Source organism: Heteronotia binoei, chromosome 5, assembly GCF_032191835.1.
Source record: "Heteronotia binoei isolate CCM8104 ecotype False Entrance Well chromosome 5, APGP_CSIRO_Hbin_v1, whole genome shotgun sequence".
NCBI lineage: Eukaryota > Metazoa > Chordata > Lepidosauria > Squamata > Gekkonidae > Heteronotia > Heteronotia binoei.
In genome coordinates, this window is record NC_083227.1 from 157,224,319 (window position 1) to 157,251,271 (window position 26,953).

Here is a 26,953-nt window from a genome sequence, read left to right on the forward strand (position 1 = left end):
TAAATTGTTTACTGTCTTTCACAATCGGAATAGTTTGAAACAAATACATTATTCTTGGTAGAATATTCATTTTAATTGCAGCTTTTCTACCCAACAGTGACAAATTAAGCTTATTCCACTTTAACATATCTTCATCCATTTTATGCCTTAGCTTCTCATAATTAATTTGGAACAAATCAATATTCTTCATTGTTATCTCCACACCCAAATATTTTACCTTGGAGGTAACTTCACAGCCCATTAGTCTTTGCAATTCTTGTTGCTTATTTATTTGCATATTTTTACATAGAAGTTTTGATTTTTCTTTATTAATACAAAGTCCCGCCAACTCCCCATATTTTTGTATTTTGGCTAACAACAAAGGTGTGACTTGTATGGGGTTTTCATTTATAAACATTATATAATCTGCAAATGCTCTGTATTTGTAAGTAAATCCTTTTTACTTTTAATCCTTCTATTTCTTTATCTTCTTGAATTTGCATCAGTAATATTTCAAGAGCTATTATAAATAACAGTGGGGAAAGTGGACAACCTTGTCTTGTACCTTTACTAATTATCATGTCTTCTGTAAGATCAGCATTTATACATAGCCTTGCACGTTGTTCAGTATATATTGCTTTTATCATTCTTATAAAGCTTTCTCCCAGCTCCATTTTCTCCATTACTGCAAACATAAAATCCCAATTTAAATTGTCAAATGCTTTTTCTGCGTCTGCAAGGAATAATGCTACTTCCTTTTCTGGATGTCTTTCATAATATTCTACAATATTTACAACAGTTCTGATATTGTCTCTTTTTTTGGAATCAATGACATAACAGCTTCCTTCCACGTATTTGGTATTTTCCCTTTTGTTCTTATCATATTCATCAATTTCTGAAGTTTCAGGATTAACTCCTCTTTGAGGGTTTTAAACAATTTAGCTGTATATCCATCTGGCCCAGGTGCTTTTCCATTTTCCATTGCATTAATTGCTGCTTCAATTTCTATGTTTTCAATTGGATCGTTCAAAACGTTTTGCATATTTTCTGCTAAGGGTGCTTTCTTATCTTTTGTAAGTACTCATCCATCTTTTCTTTCCTTATTTTAACACCTTTAAATAACTTTGCATAATACTTAAAGAATTCTCTTTTTATTCCTTCTTGATCTACCACCTCTCTTCCATCCACCACAATTTTATTAATAATTTTACTTTCTCTCTTTTTCTTCAGTTGCCAGGCCAAATATTTACCGGGTTTGTTTGCTCCCTCAAAAGAGTTCTGCTGCAATCTTTTCAGATTCCATCCCAGTCTCATTTGCATTTGTAATATTGTAATCTCCCTTATAATTTTCTTTTTCCCTGGCCTTTTTCTCAGTTCCCCTTCTTTTTTCTTTATTTCATTTTGAATGTCTAACATCTGTTTTCCTTTTGCCCTCTTATCTTTGTTATTCAATGTGATCAATATTCCTTTCATTACTGTTTTATAAGCGTCCCAGACCATCTGAAATTCTATATCCTCTTTATCGTTTATTTGGAAGAAAGTTTTAGTTTCATTTTCTAGAGATTTCACTATTTCTTTATTCTGTAGTAAATCTTCATTCAATCTTCATCTTCTCATCTTCTTAGACAATTTTGTAATCCACATTATTGGGTTATGGTCAGCCCCAATTTTAGCTAAAATCTCTATTTTCTTTGTTATAAGGCCTAAGTCTTTAGTGCCCCACAATATGTCAATTCTGGAAAAAGTTTTATGTCTTGCTGAAAAAAAGGCATAATCCCGCACTTCAGGATTAAATTTTCTCCATATATCCTCCAAATTTTCTTGTTTGACCAATTCAAAAAAAGACTTTGACAATTTTCCTTCCTTATTATTTTTTTTTTTACCCCCAGACCTATCCAGTGTGTTCTTAATTGTTCTATTAAAGTCCCCCATTATTAAAACTTGGTCATAAATCAGTTCATCAAATTGTTGTATAATGTCTTTTTAAAAAGCATCCTTTGCACCATTTGGTGCATACAGTCCCAATAACAACATTTTTTTTTGCATTTAATATTATTTCTACCGCTACAAATCTTCCATCTTTATCTTTAAACACTAATTTCGGCTCCAATTCTTGTTTAATATAAAAAATCACTTCCCTTTTCTTCTGTTCAGCCAACGAATAAAATTCTAGTCCCAATTGTTTATTCCATAAAAATTTGTAATCCTTTTGTTTGATATGCACTTCTTATAAACAAACTATATTACAATTTTTCTTTTTAATCCAATGAAATGTTGCCTTTCTTTTTTGGGGTGAATTTAGTCCATTTACATTCCAAGATAATAATTTGTAATCCATCATGGTGCAAATTCTTTCTGTTCTTCATAAAACCTATGCAGTTCCTGTGTGCTTGTAATTGTAATCCTTTTTCCTTGCAGCTCAAAGCTCAGACCTTCAGGTATTATCCATCTATACCTCATTTCATTGTCACTTCCGGGGTTGGAAAATGCCGAGTTGAATTGCTTCTCAGAAGGGGAGCAGGCTGGGGCTTCTGTTCGGGGTAGTGGAGGGCAAATTAATGCTTACTGCCTACTTTTCTCAGTCAGAGATCAATCCAAGATATGCACATGAAACTCTGAGGAGATTTACCTTGGCTAAAAGGGAGTCCCGGGGGGTGGGGAGGCTCCTTTGAGGCTTTGAGGGGTCTCCAGAGACGAGTTGCATATTCATCATCTGCAGAAGTTTCCAGAGTCATTTATTTGACATAAGCTCAACAGGATCCTAACCTGCTTTGAGACTGCTAAACATCTAAAGCTATACAAGACCGGTGTTGGAGCTGGATAACTGCAGAAAAAGGTACTGATGACTATCTTCATTCTGGAACTATTTAAAGTTAAACAAAATAAAATCAGAAGGTGGGAAATAAAGATTCAGAAAGCTTGGAAGAAGAAGGGGAGAAGGGGCGAAATTTGAACTTTGTAAATTTAAAGGACAGTGCTAAAAAGTGGAAAGGAATTTATTGTTTTGTCTACTTGCGGTTTTGGTGAAAAAGCCCTATCATTACAGATTTGTACCTCTCAGTCAACACAGGAAATATGTCAAACATCGCGAGATCTTTTTACCAGTGAAAACGGGATTTGGTGACAAGAAAAGCAGGAAGCGTCAGATGGAAAAGTGAAATCATTGAAGCAGCTAGTCTACTCTAGGACTTTAATATCATAGAAAAACATCGGCGGCCATTGCTAGGAGGTCAAAATTTAAACAAAGTTTTTAAAGTGTTCGGGACATTAAAAATTGGTGAAGCTGAAAGAGGTGACAATTATAAGGTAAATACTATTGGACATTATTGCTGTTAATTATTTTAGAAGTCTTTTGAAGGAAATTTTTTTTAAAGGGAAGCAGAAAGTCGTGACTGCCATTTTGGAAGAAATAAAAACTCTAAAAATTAATATCTGAGCCTGGGAGGCTCTGAGGATGGCAAAATTAGGCTTATTGAAAAGGGCAAGCCTTACTCTAACAAACCTGATAGTTTAAATTTAATTTGGAGAGGTTAAAATTTTCGGTGTTTTTTTAAATGTCAGAGTATAAGTTAACCTGTGCAAGGACTGCCTCAATGGAGAAAATGCAAGAGCAATTAGAAGCAATGGAAGCCAGGATGATGAAAGGGGTGAGAGACATGATAACTGATTCTAAAAAAGAAATTAGAAAAGACATTGAAGAGCTAAGGAAAGATATAGAAGATCTCCGAAATGAGACTGTGGTAACATCAAAGAAAGTGCAAGAGGTGGAAGAGAGAGTGAAAGTACATGATTCCAGCTTGCTAAAAATGCAAGAAAATGTGGCAATTCATGACTGCAAATTGATGGAAACCCAGATACATCTGAGAGGAGTACCTGAGGATGAAGAGACTGATTTGAAAGGATATATAATAAGAATAATTGCTGAATTTTTGGAGGAAGATCCTGAAGGAACTAGAAACACGTATGACTATATGTATAGAGTGAACTCACTATATGCCAAGAAAAATAATCTACCAAGGGATGTGGTTATAAGATATATGACAAAAGAAATGGTGGGGAAAATCTTGAATAAAAATTTTGAAAAGGTATTGATAGTGGGAGGCAGCAGAGTAAGAATCATGAAAGAATTGCCAAGACAAGTGAGAAATGACAGAAAAGCATACACAGCCACCAGATCTGTATGCTGCCCCTTCAGGGTTTGTTTTGGAACTCAGTATTCCTGTTTATAACAGATAAGCTATTCTCTGCCAGGCAGTACCGTTATTATGGAGTGGTTTTAAAAGGAAAACAGCCTTCTAGCTTCTATCAACAATTTGTCATACCCAAAACAATAATAAAACTAATGATCAACAGAGGCTTTTTAGTAAAACACCCTTAGTACCACTCAGCCAAAACAATTCAACTCACTACAACAAAAACAATTCGCTATAACAGGTCTTCTGCCAATGGTAGTTCAATTGAAATCCAAGTCACTACAGGATCATCTGACTGCTTCAAGGTATACATTTGTAATCCAGGGCTGAATGCCCTATTTGTAATCCACAAATGAGATCAAAAATTAAAAATTAAACAAATAGCCCAAGAGAAAAATAAAAAACACAAGTTGGACCAGGCACTCCCCCCCCCCCCCCCCAAAATAGCAAAAATTAGGAAGACTCCAAATTTGGTAAATAAAAAGAGGAAAAGTGGAAGAATAAATCCAAAGCCAAAAATATTCAAACCATATCAAAAATATCCAAACCATGGATAAAAACCATAAAAGCAATATTAACATCCACCATCAGAGAATTATAATCCACTTTAGAAATTGGCACAAATATTCTTCTTCAACCAAGAATCATGTTATGTTTTATAATTCAATATACAATCCCAACTAGAATTTAAGAGTCTATTTGGAGCTCATATAAATTTGTTCAGAGCACTTCAGCCTAAGCTTCAAATTACTTCTTTCGTGAATAAACAATTTTATTAGTAACATATGGTAGTAGAACTATAACTACAACTTATAAAAAGCTTAATATATATTAAGAAAAAGACCATCATTCTACCCCACATCTTACTTTCTCCCACCCCTCCCCCAATTACTTGACCCCCGCCAGTGTTATTTTCTTTAAAAAAACAGATATTAAAGGTACCCTTAACTATCAAGAAAAAAAACGAAACAAAAAAGAAACATAGGGAAGAAGAACCCCCTTCAAGAATTGTATTGTTATCTTAAAAATCTTAATCCTCAAAAATTGTCCAATGTCCTTTTATTTTCCACTCTTTCTCTACATATCTTCTGAATTTCTTCCACTCTTGGTTGAAAAGTTCTAAATCACAGTCTCTTAATTTTCTTGTTAATTTGTCCATTTCACTCCATGACATAACTTTCATAATCCAGTCCCATTTTTCTGGTATTTTTTCTTGCTTCCACAACTGCGCATACAATGTCCTAGCAGCTGAGAGCAAGTACCATATTAATGTTCTATCTTCTTTTGGAAATTTTTCCATTTGTAATCCCAGCAGAAAAGTCTCTGCCTCTTTATTGAATTCATATCCCAGGATCTTAGATATCTCTTGTTGAATCATTTGCCAAAACATTTTAGCTCTTTCACAAGTCCACCACATATGGTAGAAAGAACCTTCATGCTTTTTACATTTCCAGCACCTATCTGGCATCTTATTGTTCATCTTTGCTAATTTTTTTGGAGTCATATACCATCTATACATCATCTTAAAACAGTTCTCTTTAATACTATGACATGTTGCGAGTTTCATGGAATTTTTCCACAGATATTCCCAAGATTCCATCTTTATTTCTTTATTTACATTAATTGCCCATTTTATCATTTGAGATTTCACTACTTCATCTTCTGTAGCCCATTGTAAAAGTAATTTGTACACTTTTGAAATTAATTTCTCATTATCTCCAAGCAGAACTCTTTCCATTTCTGTTTGTTCTTTCCTTATTCCTTCAGCTTTGATATCATTCTCCATCCAACTTTTTATTTGTTGCATTTGAAACCAATCATATTTATAGTTTAGTTCTTCTGCAGTTTTCAATTCTATTTTCCCGCTTTGTATTTTTAGTAACTGGTTGTATGATAGTTGTTTTTCCTTGACTGTTTTGGCCGTTAACTTTATCACTTCAGCCGGCACTATCCATAAAGGTCTCCTCTCATCACCATATTTCTTGTACTTTATCCACACATTTAATAAGCTACTCCTTATATAATGGTGAGAGAAAAGACCGTCCATATTTGTACTATGGAAAAAAAAAAAAAAGCTTCAAATTACTTCTTAAACCAGCTGTCCTTCACATCCATATATGCTTGCAAACAACTTTCCCAAAGTCAGATCTTTTTCCAGAGGGAGGTTTAAAACAAATAAATTAAGTTCAGCCATCAAGTCTCTTCTATGTTTAAGAATTAGTGTGATTCTTCTCATGCAGGGATTATAAGCATCACCAGGATAGGCAGAAACTTTTAGAAGCCTTGAAAGAGGAGAGAGAGTTCCCCTTCCCTTCTCTATCTTTGCCACTATTTGAATTCCGCTTCAGCCCCAGTTCTCCATTTTTCCTGCTTGTCGGAAACAATGCCTTAGAGATCAGCAAGAAGAAGAAAGAAAACTTACAGTCATAATAGTAGAGATGCAGCTTGTCTCGCTACTGCAGAGTCACTTGAGTCAGAAAAGGGAAAGGAAAATGCCGGCAGTCGACCCTCGAGCCATTTAAAAATGGCGATTGGGACAGCGAGGCTTGGAGCGAGCTGGGATCGGGGGCCAGCCACCTCCACTCTCACCCCCATTCAACCACTCAAGCTCCCTGCCTTCCAGGACCCTTCCTGGGTCCCAATGTCAAGTCACCCCTCGTGGGGGACCCCTCAGCAGTTCGATTTAGAAGCTGCTCTGGACACGCTGGTCCGAGCCGCTTCTAAAGACGCGTCGCCAAAACCGGAAGTCCCCCATCCTCTTCTCATGCACATACTCTGCTGGCTGCTGTGTGCATCTATCACTGGGGATGGGCAAGAGGGTGATCTGAGGTTATTTGTGGTTGCTCTGGCATGGGTGAATCTCTGGATCCTCTACTCGCCCACAGCACTGCTGGCACCTGATACGCCATGTAGCTTGCCAGTGCAGGTTCCAGGGTCCCAGTGGATGCAAGGATAGATGGACAGTGCAATCCAGAAGGCTGCTGAAGGGAGCTGCTGCCCTGGGTGCAGAGGGGTTGTGGAGCAGCATCCTGTCTCCAGGGTGGCCTGTTGGCTGTTCTGTTCCCCTTGTTTGCAGCTCCAAGGCATAAGGCACTCCACCAGAGCCCTGGCATCACTACCAGCCAAATGGGGTCTGGCAGAAAGCTGTACAAACAAGCATGGGTCAGTAGAAAGGCACTACAACAGAATAGCTGGGGCTCCTTCTCTTATATGGGAAGAGGAAAGAGGCAGACAATTATGAGACCCATCGTTTTGGACAGGACACCACTCCACAACCCCTCTGTTCTGTACCCAGGGCAGCACCTCCCTTCAGCAGCCTTCAGGATTGCACTGTCCATCTATCCTGTGACAACTGACAATGAGTCAGAACGAGGGCAAAATCTCCATGTTTGCTAGAGCTGTAGTAGAAGCTGAAATGTAACCAAAGACAAATTTTATCGTAGCCTTACTTGTATTGCAGCTTCAATAAAACATTGTCCACCAATTTCTCAGCACTATTGGCCAAACTAAAAATGGTGGCATCTTTGTGACTGCTGCATGTTTTTCCAAGTACTGGCTGTTTTGAAATTTTAGAAGATGCAGAAGGGGGAACAAGAGAGGTATACTGAAGGCCTGATTAGGATTGAGCCCTTGTGGAATTTGACAGACAGATAAATAGACATGGAGGAAAGCACCAGGTGTTTTGCACAAGAAGAACTGCGCTAAATCCATTTATGTTTCAGATTGTACATTCCTGGATCCAATCCATTGCTTAGAACTTAGAATTGGCTTAGAACTTCCTTATGGTTCCTTAAAGGTAACATCTGTAAGATACCATGCAAGGAAAAGAAAATGTATCACCTGAGATGCTGAATGAACTTTAGCTAATGAATTCAATCAAAAGCTGCTTCATCCTTATTGTTAAGGAAAAATCAGCCATAAAAGAGTAATCCTAGGTCTGATTTTGTTTCACCACCTGGCCAGCTGGCTCATTCCTTTGCATGTTTCTGCTCTATTGATCTTCTGATATAATGCAGTTGTATAATGAATTGTTTTTACAAAATGTTCTAGCTGGAAATGTCATATTCTCCCTAAAGCCATGGATAGACCGATAGAAGTGTGAGATGTGGACCTCATAATGGAAGACCATCATTTCTGCTAAACAGGAAGAAACTAGGCAAAATCTGATCACAGATGCGAAATATGTTGAGAAGTTGAGCCTTGTCAACATCTCAAACTCAAAAAAGACCTTTCATTCAACTCTGAAAAAAATGAGTTAATTTTAATTTCCATATTTTCCTTGCCTACATCTCCTGGAAGGGGATAGATCAATAATTAGGACATCATTCAGAAATACAAATGTTGGGGAACTTGTAAAAGAAGTTTAATTCTAGGGCTGGAACCTTTCCATGTATACTTCTCTATGTGCAGAGAAACCTTTGCTGGTTTATTCAGGGGTAGTAATCAGTTTGGAAAAGAAAAGCTGAGAAGACTTATATAACTTTAATAATGTAGCCAATAATGATATATGATTCAGTACAATACATAATACACAAAATCCAGGATTTATTAAAATCCCAAATTAAAGCTATTGACCTGAACAAGACATGTGGTATATTTAGTGCAGAATGAAGAATATAATTTCCTAGCTGTAGGTTACATTTTTTTTTTTCCATTTCACTTGTTGTAAGTGAGTAGAAGGTGACAGAGGAACAGGAAAGAGCTCTCATGTAAAAAAAAAAAAATGACAGAAAGGAGAAAACCAGTTCCCACAAAGAGCTGGTCTGTCAACCTCTGTAAGTAATGAATGGGCTATTTTTGATATTACCATTATGTGACATGATGTAGTTGCCAAATGACTAAAGACACCGACAAGAACTGAATTAATGTTTCAAATTAGTAATTAGTATTGTTAGAGGTGCACGGTGAAGATACTCCTTACAGAATAGCTTTACAGCTCAACCAGACATATGAAGAGGACAGCTAACATGATGAAGACTCATAGTTCAAACAAGTTCAGAAATACCATGACACAAGCAGCTAGTAGGGAAAACTTCAAGTTCGCAGTACAGTGTTTCAGTCAGATGGGAAAGTATGTTAAATACCGTAAGTATGAACAGCTACATTTCAGAGGGCCATCCAGTTCTTGAAAGTCAAAGGCATATCATGTGTTTGACACCATATCTACATTGCCGCACAAAACTGTATACTTAAATATTTACAAGCATGAAGGAACTAAGGAAAGAGAACTGGAAGAGAAGCATCCTGTACTGGATACTAATTTGGGGAGAGGCAGCGGCTCAGCTATTGAGAATATGCACTGCATGTAGAAGGTGGCAGGTTCAATCTTGGACATGATTTTTTCCGCTTGACGTATCAGAAAGCCAGTGCCAAGTGCCATCCAGAGGAGACCAATGTTGTGACTCAGTACAAGTTTAATGAGATGAGTACAAACGTACAAGTAGATTAAGATTTTTACTAACACTCAACTTTTGTGAGAGAAGGCATTATGTCTCTGCAGTATAACAAACTAGATGATTAAACATTTTTTGGTGATGTAACTGTCAGGCTCTGTTCATTTACAACATTAATAAAAGCTGTTACTAACCATATTGATCAATGCCTAGAAACGCTCACTAACATGGGGCCGGGGTAGCAAGGAGGGAGGGGGGAAAGTAGAGAGTAGCTTCCAAGGAATATAAAAGGTTGCCAAGGTCTCTTTGAAGTAGACAGTATGTGCCAGATTCTCACCTCCTCTCCAGAGGCGCCAAGGACATTGCCTCTGGGAAATGTAACCACGAACTGAAGAGATAAGGGGGGAGCGCTGGGAAAAATCTCACATGCAAAAAGCAACTTTTTGTTTTGGGAAATGAGGGGTAGGGAAGATTGCTTTGATGTAGAATGTTAAATGCCAATGACTCAAGCTGATCTCCATCAGTTCCAATGCCTTTTTAGCTGGAGTAACTCTGAAGTATCCAATAAATGCAACTTTGTTTCAAATAACCAAGTCTGCTTACTTGTGAGCTTCAATGAACCCACGCCTGACATTTAACAAAGTTAGGGCCAAATCAATACAAACTACTATTATAAGATAGTTTGGGTTGCAGGGTTCAATGTTGATAAATCCGACACAAGTGTCTTCCTTATTATTCACATTCTTGAAAGGCCTAAGGATGAAACTGTAACATCTCATGATTTGAAAGACACTAATGAATGTGTGCTTATATTTAAGTAAATAGCGATGAGTGAATTACTATCACTTAATTCATAATTTGGTTTGTTAAAGCAAGGTCTCCCTATTTCACCCAACTGGCAAATACCTCAGTTTAATTTCAAGACAGAACTAATTGTTGTGCTCCTGATGACATCATTAGGAATGCCAGAGGATTTCCAAAAGCCACGCTCAAGTCAGCTCCCTGCCCCACAGCTCTCTCTGATTCTCCCTGCCGCTCCTCCTCTCTAACTCTCCTCTGCTCCTCTTTGACTCTGATAGCTGCTGTCGCAGCTGTTACAATTACAGGTAGGTTGCTGAGCTAGTGGTGGAGAGAAAATTCTCTTTCTCCCAGCCTCTCTGGACACTATCTGAGAAGCATCCAGAGCATTAAAGTCAGGCATGCCGGGTTCCTCGTGTCAGGCTCTGTAACTCTATCATATTGAAATTATAAAATACTAACCAAATGGACTTTTCTATACTAACCCCTAGCCTTTGTGATATTGTAGTCACCATGCATATCAAAGGGGACGTTTGAAGTGTTAGCTTTGTTTAGGTTGTAAAGAGAGCAAAGGAATGTGACCGTTAATAGATACCGCCGCTGGGCAGCATCTTCCCAGAGGCTAGGAGATAAGCAGAAGCTCTCGTGTGAAAGTTTGCACCTTCTCTCCCTGTTGTTTTGAGAATAATGTCTTTGTTCAGATATTGCTTTGATGTAGATTCCATAAGACCCAGAAACACCCCTGCCAAGGTATTAGTCTCAACTTCTGTCTCAAGCTATGAGTTTCCAATAAAGTATTACATTGTCTCAAATGAATACAGCCTTGAGTCTCCATCGCCTGACACCTAGACTGCTACCAGACTACACAGCATTTAAGGTGCCAGAGAAAGGGGGAAAGTTATTGCAGTGATCACCCACATGATTGCCTGCTGCTGAAGCTTCCCAGATTTTTAGAAGCTGTGCTCACTGCCCCTTTGCAATGTTAAGTACTGGGATTACCTAGGTTTGCAGTTCCTTGTTTTTGGTATTATGCCTTCATTCTGCACTTGGAGGTGGAAAGTGACTTCAAGTCTCAATTGACTTATGGTGACTGCATACAGTTTTCAAGCCAAGAGACTTCTGAGCTGGTTTGCCATTGCCTATTTCTGTATAGTGACCTCAGACTTTCTTGGTGGTCTCCCATTCAAATGCTAACCAGGGCCAACCCTGCTAAGCTTCCAAGATCTGATGAGATCAGGTTAGCCCGGGCCCTCAGGGCTATTTTGCTCTTAGTGGGTATCTACTGACATTTAATTTTCCGGAGTTCTGAAATATCAAATACTAACAAAAGTGCAAAACACAGAAAAGTATCAGGTGATATATATTACTAAGGGACTAGTGACAGAAAAGGAAATTTCCCTCAGGAAGATGTTTACATGTTCCATGTACCACCAGAAATAAAATAGAAAAGGGAGGAGAAACATTCCGCTTCTTTGTTTTGTTGCTTCTTTGAATGTCTGGATATTTTTTTCTAAAGGAGAGGTATTTGCTGGAGCACTCTTTCAGTCAACCCTATGTTAAGAGTCAGTAGCACCTCAAAAACTAACCAGATTTTATGCCAGCAGAGATTCTGGAGCTCTTGCAGGGTGCCCCCCCCCGCCCCTGCTGATCACGTGATTGGCTGGAAAAACCCCTCTGAAGCTGGTGGTTCCTACACCGGCTTTCCGGCACGATCAGCAAGTTCAGCGCTGCCTGTCCCTGATGATCGTGCTTTTCCAGCCGATCACGTGATCAGCAGGGGGGGGCACCTTGCAAGAGCTCCAGGAGCCCGCTCTTTACTCTTTCACCCGGTAGGTGAGTAGGTGGCTTGGAGGTGCCTTGTGGAGGGGGGCGGGGCTGCCAGAGCCACGGGAAGAAAAGTGGTGGCAGAGAGAGTGGGGGCCACCAGGGGGCCCCTCCATCCAAATTTTTTTCCCGTGCCCCCCCCCAACTGGATGTTTCTGGCTATGGGCCTGCATATAGATATTTAAGTATGTGTGTGGGGGGGCGGGAGATAAACTGCAGGGTCCAGGGACCATGGAATGCAAATAGCACAATTCTGATGCATTGAAGAAAAGTATTAAGACTATGGATTTATCTGGACATTAATAATAATAATAATAATCTTTAATTTGTATCCCGCCCTCTCTGCCGAAGCAGGCTCAGGGCGGCTCACATGGCATAACATAACATGCTACATTTCAACAGTTAAAACAAGGTGTTTACAAAACATGTTGTAAATCATATATACATATTATTATCCTACATTAAAACCATCTAATTAAAACCATCAGATTAGTTTGGTGCTAAAATCTCAGCGTTATCCATCTTCAGTTGTTCCGTGGCGACGGTATTTCTTCTACCGTAGATTCCATATGAAGCAAAAGCCAGCTGGAAGAGAGTAGTCTTGCAGGCCTTGCGGAACTGGGTAAGGCTCCGCAAGGCCTGCACCTCCTCCGGCAGTTGGTTCCACCAGTGGGGAGATGTAATCAAGAAGGCCCTTTCCCTGGTGACTTTCAGTTTGGCCTCCTTCGGCCCGCGGACTGCCAAAAGATTTTGAGAGCCAGATCACAGTACCCTCTGGGGAATAAGAACATAAGAGAAGCCATGTTGGATCAGGCCAACGGCCCATCAAGTCCAACACTCTGTGTCACACAGTGGCAAAAAATGTTATATACACACATACACTGTGGCTAATAGCCACTGATGGACCTGTGCTCCATATTTTTATCTAAACCCCTCTTGAAGGTGGCTATACTTGTGGCCGCCACCACCTCCTGTGGCAGTGAATTCCACATGTTAATCACCCTTTGGGTGAAGAAGTACTTCCTTTTATCCGTTTTAACCTGTCTGCTCAGCAATTTCATCGAATGCCCACGAGTTCTTGTATTGTGAGAAAGGGAGAAAAGTACTTCTTTCTCTACTTTCTCCATTCCATGCATTATCTTGTAAACCTCTATCATGTCACCCCACAGTCGACGTTTCTCCAAGCTAGAGTCCCAAGCGTTTCAACCTTTCTTCATAGGGAAAGTGCTCCAGCCCTTTAATCATTCTAGTTGCCCTTCTCTGCACCTTCTCTAATGCTATAATATCCTTTTTGTGGTGCGGCGACCAGAACTGCACACAGTACTCCAAATGAGACCGCACCATCAATTTATACAGGGGCATTATGATACTGGCTGATTTGTTTTCAATTCCCTTCCTAATAATTCCCAGCATGGCGTTGGCCTTTTTTATTGCAAACGCACACTGTCTTGACACTTTCAGTGAGTTATCTATCATGACCCCAAGATCTCTCTCTTGGTCTCTCTTGTATGGGGAGAGGCGGTCCCTAAGGTAGACATGTCCTCGGCCATATAGGGCTTTAAAGGTGATAACCAGCTCCTTGTAACGGATTCGGTACACTATTGGCAGCCAGTGCAGTTCCCGCAGCCTCGGCTGTATGTGCTCCCACCTAGGGAGACCCAACAGCAGCCTGGCTGCTGCGTTCTGCACTAGCTGCAGTTTCCGGGTTCGGCACAGGGGCGTTATTGCCAGGTTTGGCACATTGATGTGTATGTGTTTTAGATATGTACACTATGGGATTTGCTGCTAACTGTGGGGCTGGTTTGAATCTTTTGGGACTGTTTCTAACCGGTAGTGAGAGGCCGTGTTCAGACCACCGGCTCAGGGCAGCAGCATGCCGACCTGGAAGTGAGCCGGCAGAAACAGGAGTGCCTGGAGCATCCAGATGGCACATGGCCTACAGCCAGAACAGGACAGGCTGCGGGCGCTTCCAGAGCATTCATGCACATCTTCCAGAGCATTCATGCACATCTGCTGCCCGCCGGGTGCTTCCTGGCCATCCAGACGGCTTGGTACCACTTTGGGAGTGGTACCTTTTTGAGCTGGGTAGAATGCAAGTAGGATGGGGGTGAGGGTGGGGGCAGGACGGGAGGCAGATGTGCGTATTTTGACATGCTTTTTTCATCTGCTCGCCAGCCATCCCTGGGGTGGCTTTTACTGCCTGTCTGGAACCATCCATCAGGAGGTCCACTAGTGGGGCCAGCATACTAGAAGCCCTCCCACTGTTGCCCCTCAAACCAGCCTCTTATCAGCTATACAACCACGGGTTACATGGAGAGGGTGTGCCCTTTGTGTTGGAAAGGATTCAAGTGAGCCCCTAACTGCTGTATGGCACAGAGGGAAGTTGGTGAATCTCAGTACTTCATGGCACATAATGGAGGTAGCATGACAAAGTGCAAAATTTGCCACATAGAAAGGACTGCTCTGATGGAACTTACAATTTTCTTCCCTACTGCTCATTCCCAGCTAGGGTTGCCAAGTCCGATTCAGGAAATATCTGGGGACTTTGGGGGTGGAGCCAGGAGACTTTGGGGGTGGAGCCAGGAGAAAGGATGTGACATCACTTTGTGATGTCATATCCTGTGATGTCACTTCCAGGTCAAAGGTCAAGTGATGTCATTTCTCAAGCACCGCCCCTTCAAATGATGTCACTTCCAGAATATTGCATCCAAATGCCTTCCTGTGACGTCATTTTCCCCTTCCAAATTTAAATTTCTCACTTTACATTGATTTCTGACCCTCAAACCTTTGTTGTAATAGCAGGGGATCTCCAGCCACCATCTGGAGGCTGGCAATCCTGATTTATACCCTACTTTTAGTGGGAACCCAAGCTGCTTCCATCAGAGGTTGAGAGTATTCCAATGTTACCCAGCAAGCTTCCTTGGCAAGGTAGAGATTCAAACCCAGGTCTCCTAGACCCTAGTCCAGCACTCTAAAGCTGGAATCCAAAGGATGGGTACATAATATGAAGGGAAAGAACTACTCCATGCACAGCAGGAGCTTTGCTTGTACTCTTCACTGCAGGAATTTCTTCTGCTAACCAGGCAAGGTGTACTGAAAACTGCACAGAGGTTTGTGTTTGAGGGCATTTGGAACTAATTGATGCTGAGAACTCTGAAATAAAATTCCAGCTACATAGGCAGTTCTCTTCTTTGATTTCTAAATAATTAGCAAAACTGATTTACTGTCTTTTCCCCACCCCCAACCCCAGCTCCAAATGGCTGTGGAATATCTTTGCTGATCATTGGAGAAGGGTGGGCTGCAAGATGACAAAAGATACAACCTATGCTTGACACCTTCTCTCCCCAGGACTCCCCTGCTCATTTGGTATTCTAAAACCACCAAACCAGAGTTTTGAACCAGACCTGTATGTTTAATAAACAGTATTCAGAAATATGGAGATGAACACTTAATAGCAAAGAAATCAAAGAATGCTAGTTAGACATCAACTCATAGAAATAAGCCCTCCTATTAATTCTGAAGTTCTTATTATACGAACAGAGAAGTCACAACTTTGTTTTTATTACTAAGACAGCAAGAAGAGGAACTGCTGAGTTCTCTGAGACAGTGAAATCTTGAGGAAAAAATGACAATAGTAGAGCTGTAATGAAATCCACTGCTTTATAAAACTTTAAGTTCAATCAGTAGTAATGTCTTAACACAGTAGCCAATATACTGTTGAAGTAAATGGAAGAATGGCTTGAAGTCTGTTGCTCTTCAGTTACAGACTCTTTATTTCTATCTAATCTTTAGCAAACTTTTAAGAAAAGCTAAATATGTAGTTAGTACTAAATATGTAAAGACAAGATTGTCCATAGAAAACAATAGCAGAGCCTGGATTGTCCATAGGATATAATGGGAGAGAAGATTGTCCATCGACTTGCATGGGCTTCATTGAAATACACTGAAGCACAGAAACGGCTTTAACAAAAACCTGGAATGGATTCTTTCAGGAAAGTCAAAAGATACTACAAGTGTCCTGGGGGAGGGTGGGTCGCCATACTCTGGGACTGCAAGGCTAGGGGACTGGATTGTCAGGGGGAAAACTAATCTGCCAGCCTTTAGGGCTGGATTGACAGGGGAAAAGGTAGTTTTCCATCCTCCAGGACTGGATTGACAGGGGAAAATGTACTTTGCCAACCTCCAGTCCCCAAGGCTGCCCTTCTACCCTGCAGTCCCAGAGTGTGGCAACCCACACTCCCCCTGAGAATTCCATTCCAGGACACTTGTAGTATCTTTTGAATTTCCTGAAAGAATCCATTCCAAGTTTTTGTTGCAGCTGTTTCTGTGTTTCAGTGTATTTCAATTAAGCCCATGCAAGTCAATGGACAATCCAAGCTCTGCTATTGTTCCCTATGGACAATCTTGTCATAGGTTTTAGAACATCCCCGACACACACTAAGGGAAGATCTTTGTTGATTTGAAAGAAAGTGGAATAGGGGGAGAACTGAAAGGCACTGGAACGGGAGGGGGAGAAACAGAGACGACAGTCTCCCTTCCAACACACACACAAACAAACAAATACCGGAAGATTTTTGTTGATCTTAAAGAAGCTGGAATGGGATACCGAGGACACACACAAACAAATCAGGGAAGATCGTTGATTCTAAAGGAGCTGCTGGAACGGGATGTTGAGGGGGAGAAAAAGGACACCTCCAATCATTCACTGAAGGGGGAAAAAACTTTGTTGGTGCTTCAATGGGATGAAGGAGGAGAAAGGAGAGTGAGCGTTCATGGCTCCCCCCCCCCTTCCATCCATGGCTCCCACACGCTGCGGCTGGCCCCTTAGCAGACTCTCTCACTCACGCGCGCACACACTGGCCTGCCCCCTCCCCTTCTGACAGACCTCCTCACCTCAGGACTGGAGGAGAGCGGAGCAGGCCGACGACGCTGTGCACTGCTGCCCGCTCGCTCTTGCTGCCTGAGTCCTGGCCTGGCCTGCCCCCTCCCCTTCTGACAGACCTCCTCACCTCAGAGGACTGGAACAGGCCGCGGCCGCTGCGTGCTGCTGCCTGCTCTTGCTGAGTCCTGGCCTGCCCCCTCCCCTTCTCTGATTGACCTCAGAGGGGAGGGGAGCGGAGCAGGCCGACGCTGCTGCTGCCTCTTCTTCAACTTGCTGCTCCAAAGGACCCGGACTCGCAGCCTTTGCGCCATTCTCCCCTTCCCGCCCCCCCCCCCCGCTTCCGTTTTCTGAGACAGCGGGAGAGGAGGGTGCAAACCCGGGGGTCCCCCGCCAGAGCGGGAGGATTGGGACCCCTATTCCCAGCCCCCCCGCCCCCCCACCCCCAATTTACAATAGAAGCTGTGTTGGACAATTTTTCTAGGGAAGAGCATATTTTGGGTGGTTTTTCCCCCTCTTCAAATAAAGCCCTAAATAGGAATGAAATGGATCCCAGGAAAGTTATCTAATATTGCAATAGTATGTCAACGTTAGTATTGGGATAACAAAAACATGTGTAACTTGACAGAACAGTTATTTGAAAATTTAAGGTCTTCAAGCAAGTTATCCATTATTTATGGCTTAAAATATAACACTCTGAATGACTATTTACTGATGTGTGACAGATACATGTTAAATATCTTGTTACATGAACATCTACTATAGAATGAATAATCAAATGTTAAGATTGAGCTACATGCCTTTGTTTTTTAGCTCACAAGTCCTCTGAAACACCTAACCACAGACCCTATCCACAGAACTACACAAAGCTGCTTCTGACAAGGCATGACGCTTCATCAATTTGACTGACTAAAGTAGGCATTTGGAATATTTGCTAAACAGTAATACAGAGAGGCGTCGGTCTCACTGGGTTCCCAGTCAGAAATTGCGTCTTCACAGTCTCAAGGTAATCAGGTTTCTAATTTGCTGATTACTGACTTGTTCCCCAAAAGGATTTTACTTGCTTTGGGATATCAGCACCCATCAGAGATGACCTATCAAGTGGAGATTTTCACACAGATCAAATTTTTTAAACTGTATTTCATTTTTCATTTCATTTTATTTAGTGTATATCCCGCCCTTCCCACCAAAGCGACTCAGGGAGGCTCACAACACAAAAGTTCTAACATAGGATTAAGTTTTAAAATACATCAATTTACAACATTTAAACAATATACCAGTAAAAACAGTAAAACAGTAAAACAAAGCCATTTACCAAAGTACCATACTACAGCCTTCTAATCCAAATTTTCAAGTACCGAACAGTTGTATGCCAACCAGAAGAGGACTGTCTTACAGGCCCTGTGGAACTGCCCAAGGTCCCGCAGGGCCCTCACCTCTTCCGGTAGCTGGTTCCACTAGCGAGGGGCTGTGACTGAAAAGGCCCTGTCTCTGGTCGACTTAAGTCAGACCTCCTTTGGCCCAAGGATTGCAAGCAGGTTTTGAGAACTCGATCTCAGCGCTTTCTGGGGAACATATGGGGAGAGACGGTCCCTAAGGTTGGCAGGTAGAAACATGGGTGGTTTTTTTTAACTTTAGGTTTAAAATGTCCAACATCAAATTCAGATTATTTCTATGAATCTACTTAAAGGTGGGGGGAAAAATATTGCTGCTTTCATTACGACATTATTTCCATCAATCCACTGCGAGGTAGAGAAAAAGTATTGTTGCTTTCATTGTGATATGAGAGAGGATGACTCATTCGTTGCTGCATCACATTTCACAGTAGATAGATACTGCCCAGTCGAGGCAGCTATCACTGACGTTTATAGCTATGCACAACATCAGAATGTAATCTCTGCTTAAATGTATACGTAAATATTATAAACTTAAGCCAGGATATAAAAAAAAAAAAGGATTGAAGCTTTTTTCTGAAGAGTGCTGGGATGGTGAGAACCTGCAGGGAAAAGCTGAACTCAGGAGGCAGCTTAAGTCAAGATTTGTGGGTTTAAAAACTTACTCTACTTAACAATAAAGTACAATCACAGATATGGTATGCATTTATATCTGCAACATGCTCAAAGAATGGAACTGAATTGGTGTTTGGTAATTCTTTCTTCAGACTAAGAACATTTGAAATCACAGAAATAAATAACAGAACTGCATCCGAGTGAAATCCTTTGCGGGAACAAGTCAGCAATCAGCAAATTAGGAACATGATTACCTTGAGACTGTGAAGACGCAATTCCTGTCTGGGAACCCAGTGAGACCGAAGCCTCTCTGTATTACTGTTTAGCAAATATTCCAAATGCCTACTTTAGTCAGTCCAATTGATGGAGCGTCATGCCTCGTCGGAAGCAGCTTTGTGTAGTTCTGTGGATAGGGTCTGTGGGTAGGTGTTTCAGAGGACTTGTGAGCTAAAAAACAAAGCTGTGTTGGACAATTTTTCTAGGGAAGAGCATATTTTGGGTGGTTTTCCCCCCTCTTCAAATAAAGCCCTAAATAGGAATGAAATGGATCCCAGGAAACTTATCTAAAATTGCAATAGTATGTCAACTATTTGGGGAGGGATGGTGGCTCAGTGGTAGAGCATCTGCTTGGTAAGCAGAAGGTCCCAGGTTCAATCCCTGGCATCTCCAAAAAAGGGTCAAGGCAAAAAGGTGTGAAAAACCTCAGCTTGAGACCCTGGAGAGCCACTGCCGGTCTGAGTAGACAATACTGACTTTGATGGACCAAAGGTCTGATTCAGTATAAGGCAGCTTCATATGTTCATATGTTCCACTTGAGTATTTGGATAACAAAACCATGTGTAACTTGACAGAACAGTTATTTGAAAATGTAAGGTCTTCTCAGCAAGTTATCCATTATTTATGGGTTAAAATATAACACTCTGAATGACTAATTTATATCTGCATATACATCTGCAACATACTGAAAGGATGGAACTGAATTTGTGTTTGGTAACTCTTTCTTCAGACTAAGAACATTTGAAATCACAGAAATAAATAACAGAACTGCATCCATAAGAATGTTGCCAAGAATGAACAAACTGTATAGTGAACTCCAGTACCCCACAGATTGCTAGTTATATTGCAACTAAATGATACTGGATACATACAGCTTCCATAAAACTTCAGCCTACACAGCTCTTCTGCTTCTCTTTCTGGTGAAGTCTAGCAATATACTGACATGCCCCCAGCCCCTGCCAGACAAAAAGTACCTGCATCACTAGGGTTGCCAAGTCCAATTCAAGAAATATCTGGGGACTTTGCAGGTGGAGCCAGGAGACTTTGGGAGTGGAGCCAGGAGACTTTGGGGGTGGAACCAGGAGACTTTGAGGGTGGAGCCAGGAGACATGGGGGGTGGAGCCAAGATCAAGGCTGTGACAAGCATAATTGAACTCCAAAGGGGGTTCTGGCCATCACATTTAAAGGGACAGCACACCTTTTCAATGCCTTCCTTCCATAGGAAATAATGAAGGATAGAAGCACCTTCTTTGGGGGCTCATAGAATTGGAACCCCTGATCCAATCTTTTTGAAACTTGGGGGGTATTTTGGGGTGAGGCACTAGATGCTATACTGAAAATTTGGTGCCTCTACTCCAAAAAACAGCCCCCCCCCAGAGCCCCAGATACCCGCAGATCAATTCTCCATGATTTTCTATGGGAATAAATCTCCATAGGGAATAACAGAGTTCCCAGCAGACATTTCCCTCCCCTCCCCCTGCTTTCTGACGACCCTGAAGTGGGGGGAGGGTCTCCAAACCAGGGGATCCCCTGCCCCCACCTGGGGATTGGCAACCCTAGGCACCACACTTACTGCAGCAGCCCAAAAGGAGGCTGTCACATTGGTGGCAGCAAGACTGGATGGGTTTGCAGCTGCAGTCCCAGCAGCCTCCAAGAGCGAGAGTGGGAAGTCTTGGCAGATCTGCTGATGAAATCATCAGCCGGTGATGACTCATCGGAGGCTGTGCTGGCTGGCTAGGAGGAGGTATGGCCCAGAACCAACAGAGCAAGATGCAGCAGAAGCTTTGAAGAGGCAGGCAAGAAGCCCAGGCAACCCAAGAGTGACCAATGAGATGATGGGAGTGTGCTGGGGCTGAGTGCAGGTAGCCCAGAGAGGAAGGCGGAGGGGGGGAGCATTCCCTCAAATCCCAAATTGGCATGTAAGGAGGCAGAAATCAGACTCTGGCTTCCCTCCTTTAATCACCTCAGGGTGGGCAAAACCAGGGCCAGATTGGGCTCAGGTCTGGGAGGGGTAGGCCCAGGGGTTAGATAAAAGGGAGCCTCAAACCAAGCTGGGAAGGGAGGAAGGATTGAGAGTATGTTGGCCAGAGAGTGAGCGTTAGGGTCTAGGGTTGCAAAGTCCAATTCAAGAAATATCTGGGGACTTTGAGGATGGAGCCAGGAGACATTGGGGGCGGAGCCAGGAACAAGGGTGTGACAAGCATAATTGAACTCCAAGGGAGTTCTGGCCATCACATTTAAAGGGACCGCACACCTTTTTAAATGTCTTCCTTCTATAGGAAATAATGAAGGATAGGGGCACCTTCTTTTGGGGCTCATAGAATTGGACCCCCCCCCCCGGTCCAATCTTTTTGAAACTTAGGGGGTACTTTGGGGAGAGGCACTAGATACTATACTGAACATTTGATGCCTCTACCTCAAAAAACAGCTCCCCCAGAGCCCCCGAAACCTCCAGATCAATTCCCCATTATACCCTATGAGAATCGATCTCCACATAGGAAATAATGAAGTGCTCAGCAGACGTTTCCCTCCTCCCCCCACCTCATTTCTGGCGACTCTGAAGCGAGGGATTGACCTCTCTACTCACAAGTTGCTGCCAACTTCTTCAAAGTAACACAGACACACCATCCGAAGAGGAAGCCTTTCAATCGGAGACTGAAGCCTCCGGAGGTGGAAAGGCACATGGTCCTCTAGGGGCGGGGCTTCCCTCCGCTGGCCAGCTGACTGGGGGCAGGAAGGAGCCTGGGAAAGCGGAAGAACCCCTGCTGGGACCTGGGGATTGGCAAGCCTATTAGGGTCCTAGGAAGGAACAGCGAGTTTGAACCCCCTCTTCTTCTACTTCTGTAGGGGAGTCTGTAGATGCCCAGCTAGGAGAAGAGCCAGGCAAGGTCTGAAGAAGCCTCACACATCATTACTATGAGCATTTTCCCACCTGCAGGCCATGGCCAAAGAAATGGAGCAGAGTCCTCCTAGGAAAAGTAATAGTATTCCACAGTAGAACAATGTAGGATTCCAGGAGCACCTTTACGACCAACGAAGTGTCATCCAGAATGTAAGCTTTCATATGCACGCACACTTCTTCAGACAAGGAATGAGGTACAGTGAGCAGAGCTACATATAGCTGGTGGGCAGTGGTTTAGAATGCAAAGTGGTACCAAGTTAAAATCCAATGGCAGAATAGCGAAAGTAACAAATTGAGAGAACGTTTGGTCTAGATAGCATTTGCATAGGAAACCAATAAAACCGTGACATGTCAGAATGTGACAATGCCTGTTGTTTAATCTATTGCTAGCAAGCCTGGGCCAAAATGAGGACATTTCTTTCTCAGAGGTTGTTGTTGTTGTTATTTTATTTGTTTATTTATATTCCACCCACTCCCCCATAGGGGCTCAGAGCGGAGTACAACATAAATAATAAAATCACAGTAAAATCACAACAGCATGATAATAAAAAAACCCCAATTACAATTACAATTTTTCCCATTCAATTAATTTACCTTTTAACACGTAACACACATATAAACATCCATCTAGTTTGCCATTAGAAAAAAAATACATTAAAATATAGTGGAAGATGGGCTTAGTATAAGTAATGAAGTGAACAGTCAATATCCCTTATCTATGTCAATACAAAAAACCCATTATTTTGATGCACTATTCTAAAAGAGAAATACATTGGAATACTGTGGAGATATAGCTATACTTGGTGAACGTATTCCACAGTTTCAGATAATGTTTCAATAGAAATTAAATAATCATCAACAGGTTTATTTTTTTTTTTCTGTGAGGCATTTTCATACAGTACCTGGACATGTGAAGGTGGAAGTCCTCTTCTTATGTAGACTGCAAAAAGAGCATCCTTCCCTAAGGAAATATTGAATTTCAGGAATTGTGGTTGTGTGATATGGATTTGTGACCGCCAGAATACTCCTTGTGGTACTTCCTGCGTGACCCTCCGTCCAACTTCTGCCTCCCCACTATCTATGCTGTTGTTTCTAATTGCCCAAGGCCCTGGAAGACAAGAACCAATAACAAGGAGATACGATTTAGATTAAAGTGTCGAAAATTTTAGCAGTATAATTTAAAATGAAACTTTATGGTGGTCTTAGATATAAAAGTAAAACCTAATTTATATGACTAAATTTACCCATGTATTTTTTTGTACAGTAGTGTAACCACACTACTTTCGATGCAATTATATTCGAATAAAAGAAAGAATGTGCTTTTTAGCTATAATCTCACTCCCTGGGGCTTCTGAGATCTTGCATACAATTTCTGCTCCCATTTTTAATTCCACGATTGCTCTTTATATGGATCAAGCATAATAAGAGCAGAGAAGCAGCTACACACCATAAAAGCTCCTTGTTCCCTTTTCAACATCTTTGTGTGAATGGGATATAACAGGGGGGGTGGCCAATGGTAGCTCTCCAGATGTTTTTTGCCTACAACTCCCATCAGCCCCAGCCAGCATGGCTAATGGCTGGGGCTGGTGGGAGTTGTAGGCAAAAAACATCTGGAGAGCTACCGTTGGCCACCCCTGGGATATAAAATTAATTCCACAAAGGAGAGTAAGGGAATAATTTCAACAGACATTCATTGACTAAGGATTTTAATCATCATGTGACAAATATCAAGCAAGTTCTTAAACAATCAACATACGGTATTTAAAAGACAAACAGTAAACTACAGATGTAACTTTACATTTGCTTTTGCTAGATACAAAACCAGCACCGAAAACACTGAAGAAGTGAATTTGCCACCCCAGTTGTACTTGTATAGTAGAAAGTAGAGATAAGTGGCTGTTAGGACATGGTCACCTGTACAGCAGCAAACAACAGCTCCACAGTACAGCCACTTACCACTTCGTTTCCTTTCTGTAAAAACATTTTAAAAATCCCATAAATGTATGTTTGGGTAGATTTTCTACTCCATCAGTTTATTATCCAGGGAACATTTATGATCTGGGGAAGTAAGTAGTCTGGAGTGATAGAACCCCTCAAGAAAATCTGAAAACTATTCCTGGCAATCTGGATAGCAGAGATTTGTGGGACAGAAAAATACTCAAGTATCCAATCCAACCCAAATACCTTTCTTGGAATAGAAATAAAAAGTACAGCATAGCAAATTTACATGGAGTTTCAGCTGTAAAAACCAATCAACTATCAAGAAGGGGAGCTAGTCTTTTGCTCCCTGATTGTTATGGCAGCCAAAAGGTACTTTGCAACTAGGCTTGTGATATGGGGACATTGGTCAGATAGTAGAAAGAAAACTAACTTCACCTCAGGTAATCCATAAAGATTAGACAGAATAAGTTTGATTATACAGTCCTGCACTTCCCCATAACAATCACAATGAAGAAAGACATGGGCAACCGTTTCAAGGTGCCTTCCGTTACATGGGCAGACTCTATTCTGGTAGGGATGTTGGCAAAACTCCCAGACAGTACTGCTGAGGGCAGAACATTGAGTCTTGCTAACATAAAGGAACGGCGTATCTGGGGTGAAGTAATCTGGGAAAGGGAGACAGCAGGCAACCCAGGATCTGGGAAGATACCAAATGCTAAAGGAGAACAAGTTTTATGTCCAGAAGAACAAAGGGACCGTTTCTCAATATCTGAAATCCTCTGTTTCAGGATTCTGAATGCCTGCGTTTCACTTAGCATGCAGAGGTTGTCCAGGGGTACACCTATGGAATGTATTTTCTTCTGGATCCGACTATACCAATTGGTAACGAAGGAATCCGCTAGCATCATGTGGGTATAACTAGCAGGGTCTGCCCTGAAGTGTAGGCTTAGCCAAAACTTTATAGTTAGTAACCATGCCCTGGTCTCAATCAAATGGGTTTCAGTCTCTAGGCACATTGTCACATAGCTAACACAATTGGGGACCCCCAAAACACAGTGTAAAAACACTGCCTGAATTTGCTCAAGTTGGAAATTGAGGGCACGAACCCAAATGGGGATGCCATGTAACAACTGAGAAACTGTTTTTTATCATTAAAAACACGAATGGCAGCTGGGACAAATCGGTTGCCCTTCTTGTAAAAAAAGCTAACCGCTGCAGACGAAGTATACCTTGCTGAGATGACCGCTTGCTTGCGTTGTACTGTCCAGCTATGATTGTATTGGAAAAAGACCCCCAAATATTTGAAATATTTCACCTATTCAATATTATTTCCCTTGAGGCACCAGCTTTGTGGTTTCCAGGACTTTGAAAATACTATAATTTTGGATTTTACATAGTTTATAGACAGGAAATTTGTCTCACAGTATGAAGTAAAAGCGAGTAACAGGCACTTGAGGCCCTTCTGCGAACGTGACAGTACAACTGCATCATCAGCGTAGAGCAATAAAGTGATAACAAATTACCCACGTTTGGGGAAATGACTATCAATAGCATTTAGAGAGGGGGCCAGATCATTCAGGAATAAATTAAACAAATAAGGGGCTAGAATACAACCCTGTTTGACTCCCCGATTGGAAATTATCTTTGAAGTTAATGCACCTAGGTCGTTATATCGCACTTGACAGCTGTTAAGGGAATATATTTTATGATCAAGAAAAAGTAGGCATTTATCCAGACCCATGATGTCCAATTTGTTCCAGAGAAGACCCCTGGGAATAGAGTCAAATGCCCCTTTTAAATCAAGGAAGGCCACAAATAGCCATCTTCCCCCTCTACCACTGTATTTCTCTATCATATGGTTAAGAATTATACAGTGGTCCATTGTAAACTTGCCAGGACAAAATCCGATCTGTTCCCTACTTGGGGAGATTTCGCTCTTTCATCCATGAAGTGCGTTTTCCCAAGAGGTGTCTTGCATATAAGTTGCCTGCTATGTCAAGCAGGCTAATTGGGCGATAGTTCTTTGGTGCTTGTGGGTCACCCTTCTTGTAAATTGGGGCAACTATGGAATAGCCCCTGTTTCATCGATCACTGTGAAGAGAGTCGCCAGAGGAGAAGTCCACCAGTCAGAATTGTTTGTAAATAGTTCTGACGGGAATCCATCTGGGCCTTCGGCTTTCCCTGTCTTCAACTGATTGATTAGATGATTAATCTCATTAGAACTAACAGGGGGGCATTCAGGAAGATCAGGGGGGGTTTGTTCTTGCTGATCCGATACAAGGGTCAGAGGGTCAAAAAATAAATGTTGGAAGTGGTCTATCCAGACCTCGGCGGGGATGGAATGTCTAGAACAGTGGTTCTTCACGTCAGAAGCACCAGTAACTAATGACCAGAAAAGCTTACTGTTAGAGGCAGTAGAGGCACTAATAAGTAAATCCCAGTTCTTAATAGATAATTGTCTTTTCTTATGAGCCACTGTATCTTTAAGCTTATTTTTCAGTTCGAAGTAGCTCAGGGGAATAATAGCAGCGAAGCTGTTATGATAAGTGCGATATACTGCACGCAGTTGGCGTTTCAGTTTTTGGCATTCCTTATCATACTCAAGCATAAAAAATGTTGTACTTTGTATTTGACTGCTATTACCCACCCTGAGCCTATTTGTGAGGAGGCTGGGTTATAAATACAAATAAATACATAATATTAGAAAGTATTGACTTAGTTTCCTTTAACAGTTACAGAAGTTTATTAGTTGTCTGGCA

At 41.6% G+C, this 26,953-nt stretch overlaps 1 protein-coding gene across 3 annotated transcripts in view; it reads right to left on the minus strand.

Annotated features, from left to right (window-relative positions):
* Window positions 1-26,953, minus strand: part of TENM2 (teneurin transmembrane protein 2) — a 1,752,117-nt gene that overhangs the window by 293,554 nt on the left and 1,431,610 nt on the right. For all 3 annotated transcript variants that reach the window (XM_060240624.1, XM_060240625.1, XM_060240626.1), the window contains one exon: window positions 23,156-23,361. In XM_060240624.1, coding sequence (XP_060096607.1) covers window positions 23,156-23,361 — 206 coding nt within the window. The remainder of the gene's footprint in view (window positions 1-23,155; window positions 23,362-26,953) is intronic.